Raw genomic sequence first — 15,641 nt, 5'->3', positions numbered from 1 at the left:
GCAGTGACATAAGAAAGTCTGTCACTTTGAAGTTTCATCTTTTAGAGAAAGTAGTTCAAACGGTGTAACCAGGAGAGAAGGATGAACTAATAAATTTAACTGTGAGAGATATTCTGATTTCAGCATTTGTAGTTATTTATATGTCATTCAATCGCTATATAAACAACTTTTATTTTGGGTTATAGGTAAAGTGTTTGAAGCAGTTGATGGTATTTTGCAATGTTTTGTATTATTTGGCCCATTAAAAGTTCAAAATTGTGTACATTTTTGGTTCATTGTTTAATACTAGATATCTAGTATATCACATCATGTGGAATCATTTTCATAGTTTGAGATTGGATTTCATTGTATGAAAACGTGTTAGGCTTGTCTCATGTATCTCTCCTATCTGGACTTTTAGTGTTTTCCTTAAAAAATGGGGCAAACAGGGTAAAATTATTTTCAGGACCTTGGACAAGGCCTTAAGATTAAACAAAATGTTTTCAGTTCAGTTTGGGGAATACTTATTGAAAAATGATTCTGCAATTTAAGAAAAGAGATACGTTTGTTTTGAAATGACCAAAATCATCAGGATGTTTAGAGCAACACTTCTCAACCTTTTTAACTCCAGGGTCCCCTATTGTCTTAGTTAAGATGTATGATCCATATTTCCTCATATATACTACTGAAAAATTATGACAAAGGTCAGTGCATGAGTGACTGTTTTTTATTGATCTGGAACTCCATGAGATATCTGAAATTTGCCTCCTGGCAAGTGTTTGATTTGATTGATGAATGAGCTGATTAATATTGAGGTGTCTCTCCTTTATTTGAGCCTTTCACTTCCAGTTTTCTTTATTCAAGTTTCAACAATCTAATTGCAGGTAAACGGTCTGGCAACAACAGTGTAGGGGTTTTGAAAGGCAAGTAAATATATTGTTCATAAGCTGTAAATGGCCTTTTTTGTGGAGACACAAAATTTCAGAAGTTTAAAAATAGCTGGAAAATAAAGACGCATACACTACCATTCAAGGATTTGGGGTCGGTAAGTGTTTTTTAATGTCTTTAAAAAAAAAAAAAAAAAAAGATGTCTTTCATGCTCACCAATGCTGCATTTATTTGCTCAAAAATACAGTAATATTCAAATAAAACTAATATTGTGAAATATTAGTATAGTTTAAAATATATGTTTTAATATATTTTAAAATGTAATTTATTCATGTGAAGGAAAAGCTGAATTTTCAGCATCATTACTCCAGTCATCAGTGTCACATGATCCTTCAGAAATCATTCTAATATACTGATTTAGTGCTTATTATCAATAAGAAGAAAACAGTGCTGCTTAATATTTTTTTATGAAACCATGATTCTTTGATGAATAGAAGGTTCAAACGAACATTAATTTAATGTAGTTTGCTAAATATGAGTATTAATTCTTTTTAAAAAGCTTTACTGACCACATTTAAATGTTGTGGTGTACATGTGGTATGTATGCTCTTTAAAATATGGACTCAAAACTGTAAAGCTGTCAACACTGTAAAATTATGTGTCTCACAGAGGGGAATGATGAGCTAGTCTTGATGAACTCCGTATTATAATGAATATTTTGCACATCATATATTATAACTGACAGTGTTGACCCACATTGCATGTTATAAAGACAGGAGGTTCCACCAAAACTTAAAAGAATGCCTCTCAGCTTGTTAGTGAAATGAAAGACCTGGAAGAATCACTGGAACTAATCAGTAAGCCTCACACAGTCTTCCGTTTGCGGCTCACCGCTCCTCTCATTAAAGACTTCCATAACGACTAGCTGCTTTAGACCTGCATGGAAATGAAATAAAAGTGCCACTCTTCTGATTTACATTTTAAAGGGACTTCAGTCTCAGAAGCAAGAAAAACAGGAAAAATCAAATATATACCAAAACCTGTGCCAGCATCTGGATTCTTGTTTTTACTCTGTATTATCCACTGTAATGTGCATCTCATGCCTTTTTTCTGCCTTCAGGTTGTAAGAGAGTCTCCAAATGGGCTGAAGCTGAGCATAAAGGAAACACATTTTACGATCTATAATGATAAACTGATGTGCTATGCAGCCTTCCGGAGTCTGCTTTATATGCTCCTGTAAAATTCAGTTCTGAGAGAGAAGCTAGAGACACATCAGTCCAGATGCAAGGTGGGCAGTCTGTTTACTGACCGCAGTCACAGAACTTTTCCCTACACATCCCCTACTACACAACCCTCATATCTGCATAGACTTCTAGCACAAAAAAGAGTATCATTTTGAATAGCTGTCTTTAAATGCTTGATGTTTATTTTCATTCAGGAATTCTCTGAGGTTTATATCTCTTCTATGAGGAGGAACTCTGAAGGATTTTGAGGCTAATCTTAACCACATCACACTCGGTATAAATAGAATCTCTGTATGGTTGACAATGTGAAGAGTTCAGATGCAAAAGCCTCTGAGTGCCATCTGAAATTTTCTTCTAAAATTAGCATTTTTATCAAGCTTGTATGTTTATGTTCAGTTATTTCACTTTAATGGCAATAAAAAGGACCTATTAATTAACATTAAAGTGAAATTACTGAACCTAAACATATGAGCTTGTTAAAAATGCTAATTTTAGAAGAAAATTTCAAATGGCACTTAGAGGCTTTTGCATCTGAAGTCTTCATGTATATCCATGAACTTTTATTTTTCACCATTAAAATGATATACAGTGGGTCCAAATGTTGTAAGATCACTAATCAATCTATACATTAAACTGCATCTAATTTACAGTAATAGGCGTAGTTTCCAATGCAAATTATAGACCAGCATAAATATTTAAGCAAAAAAATGTACATGAATTTCAAGGAATGTTCCAAAGAGCATATTGTTAATTTGGACTGTGTCTCAAATTTATTTATTTAATTAATAGCACTTATTTACTTATATCATACTTATATGATTTCCAGATTCTCAGGAAGCTCATTTGGCTCCCACTATAAGAGAATATATATGAAAAAATATTGTTACATTTATATATACACTATACTGGTCAAATGTTTGGAATAATTTTTTTGCATTTCTTTGATCAAAAGTACAGTAAAAACAGTTATATTGTGAAATATTATTACACCATAAATCTTTCAATATATTTTAAAATGTAATTTATTCCTGTAATGTCAGAGTTGAATTTTCTGCAAAAATCAAGACAAGAGCACGCACAACATAGGCAAAAATATGCTCAAAGATGGGTGCGCGACCAAAAAAAATGAATGAAAAACATAAAAAAGGTCAGCACAACAAAGCAGGTTACATTTTGAACACACAGGCTCTTCGTCAGACAAGTAAAAACATTTACCTAACAAGCCTTTATAGCAGGTGATTAATCAAGATTGATTAATTAATATACATATAGTCTGTCTGTCAAGTTTAATTTTTTTTCTTTTACCATTTTTAAAATCCAATACAGTTAAAGTGCATGATGTTGTTTACCACTAGAAGGCAGCACACTCCAGACCTGTGTCTTGTGGTAACTTTGAGCCACAAGGAGATGCAGAAAGCAACTGCTTTCTCCTCTCTGTCTGTCTGAGGCCTGGATTCCTGCCAGCACTGCTCATGCACCCCGTCTCACCTCGATCCCTCTCCAGGACCTAATATATGTAATCTCAGAGGATAGATCTGATTAAGTCTTCTATTCGATTCCACATGACATTTCTAACACAGAACCGTGGGGGGATGGTACTAGTGGGAGAAAGAGGGGCTGCTTTGTGTTCCCTTAATTACAGTCCTAACATTTCTTTCTCTAGATTATGTTTCACCAAGGCATCCGTACCAGCTCCCATCCGAGGTTTCCCCCAGACCCTTTACTCATGGTCCTGTTCAACAGAACAGTCTCCAACAAAACCTCAAAGAAAAAAAAGCACATCAGTCAGGTTCAGGGTGGACAGACTCTAACTTATGTGCCGCATATACGTACAGGATATAGGTATAAGAGCATAAATTTAAGAGACTTGTCTTTTCATGTCCGATCTGCATATGTTTATGCTTTGGTTTGGCACATGTCACATTTTTCATATAACCTTTGGGTCACCAGAGGAATTCGACCCATTCTTATAGAACTTGATATATATTTCCTGCTTCTGAAGGCTCAAAGTTTGCCCAAGAAAAAGCAAGAGTCTGTGGAAAATTTCTATCTGTATCAAATAGAGCAGAAAGGAACTTTTCCACCTGGGATATCTCCACCTTTTTTTTATTCTTACTCTCCTCTTTTGTCTGAGTCTGGCTGATTCTTTGTTCTCCTTGTTATAAATAGATGAATTATGGCCAGGTGAGCCAATTCTTTATAATTAAGTGGGACACAGTGTAGAGAACATACAAGCAGTGTTGCCTTTGCCAACACTAAGTTTAGAACAAAGTGCCCTCTTCTCAGCAAAACAATCGCTTCGGGAATGTTTACAGTGCCAACAAGTGCTCAATGTTTGCACCAGGAACTCCTTTAACAATAGAGGTGACCACAAGGAGTGTTCATTGGGGGCACTTTTAAAAGTTTATACAATCATTTCAAGGCTGTAAAGAGTGTTTAACTGCTTGGATGAAAAGAAGCGGGCGACAGAGGAAATCTTTAGCTGTAATGGCAAATAATCAACAATAAGGTGGCTTCTGTTGACCTATAGGAATATTCCATGTTCAATACAAGTTAAAGGTGCTAAAGAGGATGTTTTGTTTTATACATTTTTGCAATATTACTTGAAACTGTCTTTACTAACTGATAAAAGACAATTTATTAGGTGCACTGAAAGGAATAATATTAATATACATCATCTGTGCACGAGGTAGGGCCTTAAAAACATCAGCCAATCGTTTACACGATCATTGCATAAACGATTGGCCCTCTGGCTTGTCAATCACTGCCATTACGTTCCTTGTGAGAGACGTGTGCGGATTGGCCCTCTGGCTTGTCAATCACTGCCATTACGTTCCTTGTGAGAGACGTGTGCGGATTGGCCCTCTGGCTTGTCAATCACTGCCGTGACGTTCCTTGTGCGAGAGGTGCGCGGCTTCTGCGCGCTCCAGTAACTTTCCACACTCTACAGGCGCCGCATGCAATGTTTTTGTCAGGAGACGGGAGTAACAACAGCAGATTATGAGTTACCTGCGGTGAGTCCGACATAATGAATCCACTAACACGACACAGCGAATGCCGGTGATAAACACTCGTGTTCCAATACTCATGCACGAGTTTTGGGAGGCGTTCCCTCGAAATGAGCTGTGAAGGAGGGGGGTTGTTCTTACGCATGCACTCATTTCAAAAACTCACTAACAGTCTTTGGTTTCTCAGTCGATGAAAAGATCCTCTTTAGCACCTTTAAGCTCAATTTTCAGCATTTGAGGAATGGGTTGTTTGACAGAAAACAGTGTTAAGGTGTGTCGCTTAATACCAGTCTTCAAATACCAGTCTTCTCCAATTATTTTGTCTCTATGAACTTTTCTTATAATCGTTCACATTCAGATCTGCTTCCATCCAATCAACAACCAAGGACTATAGAACCTTTTGCAATAATCTGTTTCACTCAGATATACATCACAATATGTAAGAAAAGATCTTTCACTACTTCTGTTAGGCCTGCATCACAACTTTAAAGTTGTTGATGTAAAGTTGGTCATTTTAGGGTTTTAGGCATTACTTTGTCTTGGCAACAAAGTTGTAATTTTGGATAAAACTTTTCACAGAAAATTAGTAAGTGATATTTTTCACATTAAATTCATGTTAACATGCATATTGTCTCATGGCTATACTTTTGGAACATTATTTTAACATTTATAGATTGGTTCCATTCACTTTGTGTCTCAACAAGTCATGGCCTAATTGGTTAGAGAGTCAGACTGGTAACCTGATGGTTTCAGGTTCGATTTTTAATACCGACAGGAAATGACTGAGGTACCCTTGAGCAAGGCACCTAAACCCCAATCGCTCACAGCAAAAATGGCTGTCCACTGCTCCATGCAGTGTGCAGTGTGTGTGTGTTCACTACTTACTATCTTAATATCTTCATGCCTTATAGTCGTATTTAGCAGATCAGTGTTGGGCGATAATTTACATTTTGCGTTTTATCAACATTATTATGCCTCAAGAACTGTCGATTGAGCTTTAATTCCTCAGTAGAATAAAGACAGAGCGAATCAAGTAGCAAAACAAGAGGGGTTGTCAATACAAAAACTCCCTCCATCACCACCAGTCTCTCTCCTTATTTCTTTTGAAAGTTATTATATATTAACCCTGAAATGCTCCAGTGCCTGGTTGGCATGACTTTGCACCTTCTGCTTTTTAAAATGCCAGGGGTGCACCAAACAGAAAGTATTGACATGCCACACATCATCTCATTGTAACTATACTTGCTTTATTTTTGACCGGATCTGGCACAAGGAAAAAAACCTTTTCGATAAAACAGGATGCACTAATATCCATCTACTCACAAATGTCAAAACCTAACATTCTTTAAGATCATCTAGATCATTTTTGAGCTTCATTTTACTCAAACTATAGTCAAACATGTCAAACTATGACAAGTGGCATCCTCTCAACACCTGTAGATCTTGGCCGCCCATGTGATTGATGCCCCTGCTCCGTGCTTTGCTTATTTCTCTGGCTGTCAGGGGGTCCGCTGAGCGTATTCACCTCGACCTCAGATATAGATGAGTGGGCTGGAGTCCGTCCTGCCTGCTGAGCCAGGTGTTTAACTTGGATGTGAACCACAGTTTTGCGGTTTTCAGAAACCCCTCAGTTCCCCTTTTTCACCAGGCAGAGGAGAGGTTAGAGTAAACCGTGTTCCCGAGGTTCTCATTCTGTATCGCTCTCTCCTCTTGCCCTGTTCTGGATGCTATCCAGACATTAGACTGCGTTTTGTCTTCTGGAGGAGGTTTTCATGTTATGGCAGTCGTGCAACTCATTAAGCCATCTGAAGTGTGAGCATGGAGGCGAGGCAAATGCCGAAAAGAATGCTTTAGCATGTTTGTCATTTATAAAAGAGTTTAAAAAAAATGTGTTGTCAGGGTTAATTGTAAAACTGATTTCGAAAGATGAATAACATTATACACTAAAAGCCCTTTATTGGTATTTATGAATTTTCAAAATGTACCTTTAGGAATACAACAGCTTGTCATGGGGGTAGTGCCCTTAATGTGTACCTCCTTATTTTTCCCCTAAAAGGTTCATAGTAGTACCTTAAGTATGTTACTACTTTAAGATACTATTATGCACCTTTATGTGTTGATATACAAAGTTGTCCTTATAAGAGTACTGACCAGGTGACAATATGTTGTAAACTAAACCACATTTCCTCTGACTGTGGTTCAATAAAGATCCTTTAACATCCATGGAGCCTTTCCATTGCACAAAAGTTTCTTTGTAGAGAAAAGGTCCACCAAGTGCAACATGTTGGATCAACATCTTTATTGATCCTGGACAACATTCCAATCAACCAATCAGATTTGAGGCATAAGTTTACAGTTTATGTCAAGGCTTGCAACCGTTTAGGTGCTTCTACATCAGTGTTATTCACCTATCATTTCCCTCTGATTTTAGGGATACATTATGGGTATAGGTTTAGGTTTAGGGGTAAGAATAGGGCTATAATTTTCTGACAGAAATGTTGTTAAGGATCAACAAAATATGCTGATCCAGGAACATGTCTTGGCAAAATCACGGTGGCTGTAGTGGAAAAAGGGTTCTTTAGATTATTTAAATGTTCTTCACACACAGGGGGGAAAAAATGGTTCTTTTAAGAACTGCTCCCTTAAAAGTTCTTTGACAAACCCAAAATTGTTCTTATGGCATCACTGTGATAACCCCCTTTTGGAACTTTTATTTTTTTAAGTGTGTAAAATAGATATGAATTGAAAATGTTTCTCATCAGGTTTATGTCTACCATTACTCCATTAGTGGGGAGAAAAAGAAAGACTGTGTCAGCTTAATGTAAACTATTTTTCAGATAATTTTCAATAATTTGCATGAGTACAGTAACAATAATTATTTATGTAAATATTCTTAGTTACATTTAATTGAAGTATCAACTCTGTCTTAGATGTTTCTCCTAATATTTCTTTGGCTAAATCAAAAAAGACACCAATGAAACAATCAATGACCTAGTAAGAGAGGTTTAAAATTAATGTTGATAGCATTTGTCTTGGAAGAATTGAGTTCATATCGACTTTTGAAAGCAAACTTTGGTCTGTTGGTCATCTTGAGCATAATGTGAGACATTATTGAGACCTCTCTTGCTTGGAGAAACAGCTTAGGTTTCTGTAGGTTGTGGATTTGCTTATTAGCCTTTTCTGACTTTTTTTTTTTAACGAGATCATGACATCTGCTTCTTAAACAAGGACACCATAAATCCATTTGTTTCATGTCTAAAAGTTTTCACTGGAAGAGCAGAGAAGGGGGAGTGCTGCATGAGAGGACAGAGAGAGAAAAAGGGAACTGGGCTGGGTGAAAAAAGAAAAAAGAAAAAAAAACCTACACGGGCTGTAGGACTCAAGGCGACTATAAAACAGCTTTCTTGCCCATTGTGTTGATGTAGTCAAGATATACCGTAACGTACAGACAGACGGAGATGGAGGAGTGAGGCGGGACCGGTTTGTGTGGCTGCTAAGAAACGTTTGTCTTGCGGTTTGCGAGCAAACTTTGTGAGATTTATTTGTGGCGGGGTCTGCCTATGACAGTCCTCTGAAACTTTAACTCTCGTGTTTGAGACGCAGCAGTGCACATAAACAAGCCTTTTATTATTTTAATGCTAGTAAAATAAACGGCAGTTCAGAATTTAGTCTTGCGACTCGCATATCTGTCCTCTAGTCACAGTTGCAAGATAAGCGGGACAATATTAGGAGAGTTTTTTTGCTGAGTGGGTTCTCTGTACAGTTGACGCGGCTGAAATGGGAGCGCATGACGGGCGCTTGGTGTCTGCGGTTCACCGGAGCTCTTTCCTCTTGTGGACGCTGCTGCCGATACTGTGGCTGACATGCGTTCAGGGGACGTGGGGACCCGGAGTTTACAAATACCAAACCGGGACAGCACTCCACAAAGATCTGTCGAAAAGGTAAGGTTTATATGACATGACACTGTCAGAAGTAACATGTTGGAAATCTGATGATGAGAATTTGTCAGCTGTAGGTTTACATTGTTGATTTTTCGAGTATTTTTTTTTTCATACAGAGTATATTAATTGAGGTTAAATATCCAAACAAAAGGCGAAATTGTTGGTTAATAATGAGCTGAGACCAGTAAATTCATATTACTTCAATATTAGATGAATTTATTAACATGTATTACCAGTTGGAAAGTCCAGTTTAAGCTTGTCAGCTGAAACATGAATGACATTCCAAGTCATTAGCTGATCCAAGTTAGTAGACCAGCATAAGCTTAAGATGGTCAAGCTGGTTTCTGAAACATGGTTGCTGGTCAAGTAGCTATGACCATCTTTAAACCCACTAGACTAGCTACCATGTTTCAAAAAAAAAGTTTAAGATAGATTTTCCAACAGGAAACACGACAGAGTTTAATGATAATTTTTAAATTACTACATTTACTGTAGATTTTGTAGATAAAAATAAGATTGATACATTATGAGGATAATCTTTTAATCAGTTGTATCCAGTTGTATTCAGTTTGTGCATCTACAATGCAATGCTGATTTCTCTGCTATCAACTAAATAGCCCTGTTGTGAGTCTGACAGTCTGTTTCCTCTTTCCTGAGAAGAGGAAACACCCATCTCTCCTGTCTGCACCTTTGTCTACGTTTATTCCAGTTAAAACATGTATGAAATAGATTGGTATCACTGTCCAGACTCATTCTCAACTTCAGCTTAGGATAGAGAGCTTTTGAACGATTCCTTTTGGAACGTTTTCAAAGCCTTACTTACAGGTTTAAATTTCTAAGCAAATGTTAAATCAGACGTAATCAGCAGTGCTTTTTTTTATCAGTATATAATCTTTTTCATTGCAAGTGCATGTGGATGATGAGGTTTTTTTTGAGACATAACAAGGCAAGAAATTAGACAAAACATCCAACATGTAAGCCCTCCACTTCTATCCAGACTGCATCACCTTGACTGACCTGTGACAACAGCTTATGGCCTTGATCTGGCCCTCACATCTTCATGTAAATATTTACTCTGTTTGGGTAAATGGCTTAGAGTTGTTGTGGGTAGGATGTGTCTCTGAAGTACGCAGGTGTGGAGGAGTCTTTGCTCTCTGTGCTGAAGGTTTGATCTCTCACCCCCTCCTCCCGTCAGTCACAGACTGATGAAACAGACGGTGTTTACTAAACACATGCAGCTGCATCATCTGCATGCTGCGAGAGAGTAGTTTATTAGACTGCAGTCTGATGATGCTGAGAGGAGAGGTCACAGACATCTTTGAGATGCCTTGGATAAGCAGCACTGTTTCTGAGAAGTGCAATATAACTTTAGAAATATAACATCATATGTAAATATATAAAGAAATATTATAAAAAAAAAATGAATAAGTAATATCAAATAAATATAAATAATTTTATTTAAATGCTTTAGTCTGACTGAAATTGAGAAGTCTGACTAAACAGACCTACATGATGTGATTGTAGCTGGGCTTCGTCCAGCATACAGGTTAATCAGAATATAATTGCCTTGATGTTGTGCACTTGCTCTGAAAGATGCATAAATTGTATTTAATCCTTCACATATTTGATTACCCATTTATACGTTGACTGTAGTTCAGCTATGTAAAATATCGTTACATAGATTAAAACTGCACATTTAAACGTACTGTATAGTTACCGGCCATGGCGATGAATAAAGAACTTATTTTCCCACGCTATAGAGGACAGAGGAATAGTTTGTTCTACTTTCCAAAGCATCACTGAGAGAGGCTGAACAGGCATATGAACTCTTGCCATAAATCATAATTAACCCCAATCCACATCCTAACCTTTAACCTTAACCATTTTGCATATAGCAAAGACAATGTCTGAAGTATAAATGTCCTGAGAAAAAAAACCCTTAAGAATATCTGTCTAATTAGGGGCCAGTGAAGCCGAGCACAGCTGGGGGTTAAGTCAGCAGCTATTTCCTGTTCTGCTCGGCTTCACTGCCCTGGAGAGCAGCGCTCAGGGTGGGAGTGTGAGACTTGGGGCCCCAGAGGGACCTTTAGCTGCTGACCCATCAACACCAACAAGCATACCTCCACCCTGATTCTGCCTCACGAAAGCAGTGACTCTTTGATGCTTAAGGTGTTTTTGTTTACTTTATTTGATTTTTCTTCTGCATTGTAAGTCCATTGGAAATTTTTCAAAGGGAGAGGATATTTTTGTTTGAGCTAATATGTTCAGCTATAATTTACAAGGCTTTCATTTTGGGTTTTATATCTGTTTTACTTGACAAATTTGTGTGTTCTGGGGATTCACAATAATCTTCTTAAGAATGATGTTAAGACATTTTTTTTAAGATAAAACCTATGAAGTTTGTAAGAATATTTTAAAAATATTTTCTTAGTAACATCTTTTTTTTTCGTAAGAAGAAAATTACAGGCTTTGGTGTTATCTGATTGTATGGCAGTTCTCGCTGAAGACTTAAATGAAAACAAAAATATGAAAAACATCAATGAAAAAATATGTTCGAGCTCACGTATAACTTTACAAGGTTATTTACAAGGAAAATCTTAAGAAAAAATCTTAAGAACAAAAAAAAATGTTTTTGGAAATGAAAAAAAATAATTCTATTTTAGAATTAAGAAAAAAATAATAATTTAAAGGGGCTTTATGTAGAATACAGAAACTTATGTTAGTGACACCGGTGGCCATTAAGTGAACTGCAGCCAGCAATGTATTGCTTGTGCTTGCACTCATGAACACGTACAAAAGACTGAATGTGATTCAAGGCCTCAATATACTCATGGCAAAGTTCTTTTTCGTTTTTTGCTTTGAAGTAAAAAGTTTGAAATACCTTTGCTGTATACTTTTAACAAACATGCCACCCACACTGCTGAGAGTTTAGATGAATATGTAAATATGTGCTGTGCACTTTCAATGACACATGTGTCATTGAATGGAAGAGAGGCTCTCTGGAGTGTGCATAATCCTTTTGATTTTCTTGGCAAAATGTCCAGAGTCCTTCACATAAGAAACAGGCTTTCATAGACAACCTAGGAAGTCGGGGAAGGTCTCGTCTCTTAACCTTTGTTACAAGCTGTTCACACATTGGCAATAAAAAAGCCATTAATACATGAAAATTCTTAAATATAGCCTCTTTAAAGGGGTTTTTATTCTTAAGAATGTTTTGTGAATCCAGCCACTGTTCTAGAAATTAAAATCTTCTAAACTGAAAAAAAAAAAAAAATGCTGCAACATCCTCACTTGATATCAGATATAAATCAAGATGGGGTGAAGAGCATGACACTCAAATCAATTAGTCAAGGAATCGGTTTCACTATGAAGATAGAGATACTTAGGGAAGAATGCACTGATCATCTTTATGATCTATGGGTGTTTCTGTTTGCGCACGCACTCATCCATATCATCCGCTTCAGGGCATTTTTTCCCCGCGAGACTGGTACTTAAATCCGACTTTGGAGAAGGACTGTCTCCCGCCATGGCCTTTGACCTGTCCTTTGAACGAGTCTTGAGCACATCTCAGGGAGAGAAGAGGGTTCCTGTTCATTTCTTCTTTGCTTTGTCGTTCTTTCTTTCTTTTTTTTCTTTTAGTACTTTTTGATGCTTTCTTTCAGCAGGCCATTAATCTTCTTTGTCCCTCACTGTTTTGCCTATATTGTTGGACGTCATGAACGCAGCCTAATTGGGTTATCTTACCCCCCTAGTGCATCCCAGGAGGGCTTCATTACTGACCCGATGATGAAATGCTCTCTTTCCACCCCTTCTGTCCAGCTGCCACAGCTCTCTATTGTCTTCTTGTTCAAACTTAATTTATTTGCCTCCAGAGTCAATAATTTTTGTGGTCTGTGCTACATTGCGGGAGTCAACATTTGCGTCTCAGCATTGTCTCAGGCAGGCGTTGTCTCACGCGTTGTGTGTTGAAAACTAGCATTTATGCTTTAAATGAGGCGTGCTGCTTTTCATTTTATCTAAAACAAGACAGTTTCATGATTATTCCTTCAGTTTGTATGCATGTGCGTTGTGCTGCTTTTATTTTATGGCTTTGGCTTGTTTGCCACTCGCTGCGTGCTGAGTTGCACTCAGTCCAGCTCTGTGTGATTCCTGCCATCCCTTTCTGATTTGAGTTGTCTCCCCCTTACAGTCTGTGCTATGATCTGTGCACATTTCAGAGTTATTTATTAGGTTTCTGGTCCCTTGTGTGTATGTGAGGAATAGAGAGTCAGTCTTTCGATCTGCTGGCCAAGTGCATGTTAATGCCAGTGAAATGTAGCATTGCTGAGCTGTTGAAAGCATTCACACCTTTTAACATGAGTTTCATTACCTACCGCATATCTGAGACAAAACGAGGCTAGAAGCAGTGCACTAAATGTATTTATTTTCAATTGCACTAAATTATTTATTTATTACATTTTTTATCTTTATTTTGTTTTACATTGTACTAAGTTGATGTGTTAAATTGGTAGCCCTGTTGTTTTATTAAAGAAATGCATTCATACACATCATTTCACTGAAGATATAGTCCCCGGCATAAACAATCGGAAAACAATATTCTATGGTTTATATTCAATTCTAAATTCTGAATGTTGAAAAACATACTGAACTATTCTCAAGGCACAAGTAGTGAGAATTAGAGTGTGGGTTGATAACCGGGTTGCATAATGACCCCTCATAAACGCTTTGTGAAGGAGAGATGTTAGATTACAGGAATAATTGTCTATAAGTACTGCTCCTCCTCTTTTAACCCTCTGTCTCTCCCTGCCCTGAGGTTTAAATCTGGATCAAAGCAGAATTTAGCTGCCTTTGACTCCATCTTTCTGTTGAGAAAGCAGGCAAAGAGGTCATTTCCCATTGAAAGGCTTTTGTCCTGTGTGTTCCCAATGAATCCTCTCATTAGTTCATATGTAGCTGGACTGTGTCCAGAATTATCTAATTTCCAGGAACAACCAGAGAATACCATCCACTGTGCACTGTTTAAAAATGGAGAGGGTATTTCGCGTGGATTTTTACATAGTTTTATGTTTGAGTCGAGGGGCTTATTGAAGGTACTGTTGGGGAAAGTACCAAATAAAGTCTGGATCAGATGAGAGGGTAGGGAGGTGAACAATTCAAACAAATCGTCCTGTTCACCAAGCTGGCATTGTGATTTGGGGGCAGTGTGGGAACTGTGTTCTGATGGCTGTGACGCTCTAGATCTTTATCTGCCCATTGCCTGGACGCCTACTCCTACTATAATGGAGTTTGGCTCATTTCTGTGTCTATTCAACCTGTGTAGCAGATTTGAAGGCTAAAATGATCCTAAATGGACAGAATCAGTGGGGTGGGGTTCAGAGCAACTGAAATCATGGTGAAATATGGAAGCAATTATATGTGATAATTTTTGCTCAGATTAATTTTCATGATTTGGTGTGTTGACAGAGGTGATTTGACGGTTAAACCGCAAAAATAAATTTCTGGCATTATTTACCTATCCTCAAGCAATTCCAAACTCATATGACTTTAAACCTTTTTTGAAACACAAAATAAGTTGCTTTTACTGGATTGCATATTCAAGCTTCAAAAAGCAAAACATTTTATTTTATTTTATTTATTTTTTATTTTATTTTATTATTTATTATTTCGTTGCATTATTTCTTTCAACCAGTCATTGCTCTCTGATTGTTGGTGCATGTTTAGGTTGATTTTTCTTTTTGTACAGTTGTATTTATGGTAAAGTTTGAATGTGCATTTCTGTTTCCTACAGAAGGGCAAGGGTATGATTTGTGGTTCTAAATTCAATAACAAGCAGATCACAGAAATAGCCCCATGGTCTTCAGCTGTGACCAGACTGGCTTCTGTGTTTGTGAGTCCAGTCTGTGTGTGTTTGTTGGCTGGGCTGGAACAGTTGGGCAGGTAGTGACCGGATAAGCCTGTGGTCACCCCAGTTCTGTTCCAGACTCTGAGTCCCGGGGCCCTCATCTCAAGCAGGGCATGGAAACCACCTAAAATTCATAGGCTTTGGAAATTTCTGGCATATTTGAGGCCTGGTTCTGTGGGCCACAGTTTTAGCAGGTTCTGGGAAAGGGCTGAGAAAGAGCACATGCAAAAGCTGTTAATGTGTGATTATGAGGATGGTTTCATGTTAGACCCCATGTTGCTTCTGGTTACAACTTCATATATATTATATATATGTATGTATTAGGGCAGTGGCGTGTAACACAGTCACTCCTACTAGCCACTTTGGCAGTTGACTTTTATATATAATATATGCATTTTTCAATAGTCTTTTAAAAAGGCATCTGAAATAATAGACTAGAGTAATAGACGAAGTGCAATGTCTTGTCTGCAGAATAGATACACGATACCAGCTGTTCTTTCTCGCTCCCTCATCTCTCCAACAGCGAATTGACACAAAACCCCGCCTCCCCTCACTTACTCGTTTCATTTGCTCTGGATGAATATTGCTACAGGTGTTACAGGGCTTAAATTTTGGCATGGAATTGCACATATTGGTCATAATTTTACTCATTCCTGCAGATTTTGTGCTCACACCCAAA

The 15,641-nt window shown here is 37.5% G+C and overlaps 1 protein-coding gene across 6 annotated transcripts in view; it reads left to right on the top strand.

The window, feature by feature from the left end:
* Window positions 1-8,318: 8,318 nt before the first annotated feature.
* emid1 (EMI domain containing 1) overlaps window positions 8,319-15,641 on the top strand; it is a 74,583-nt gene continuing 67,260 nt past the window's right edge. For 2 of the 6 annotated variants that reach the window (XR_007184524.1, XR_007184525.1), the window contains exon 1: window positions 8,319-9,060. Coding sequence is in view for 3 of the 6 variants with exons in the window: in XM_048187513.1 (XP_048043470.1) it covers window positions 8,897-9,060 (164 nt within the window). In the remaining 3 variants the exon portion in view is untranslated. The remainder of the gene's footprint in view (window positions 9,061-15,641) is intronic. The other 4 variants (XM_048187513.1, XM_048187512.1, XR_007184526.1 and 1 more) reach the window with 3 other exon arrangements.

Source organism: Megalobrama amblycephala, linkage group LG4, assembly GCF_018812025.1.
Source record: "Megalobrama amblycephala isolate DHTTF-2021 linkage group LG4, ASM1881202v1, whole genome shotgun sequence".
NCBI lineage: Eukaryota > Metazoa > Chordata > Actinopteri > Cypriniformes > Xenocyprididae > Megalobrama > Megalobrama amblycephala.
This window is presented reverse-complemented; position numbering and strand designations above follow the sequence as displayed.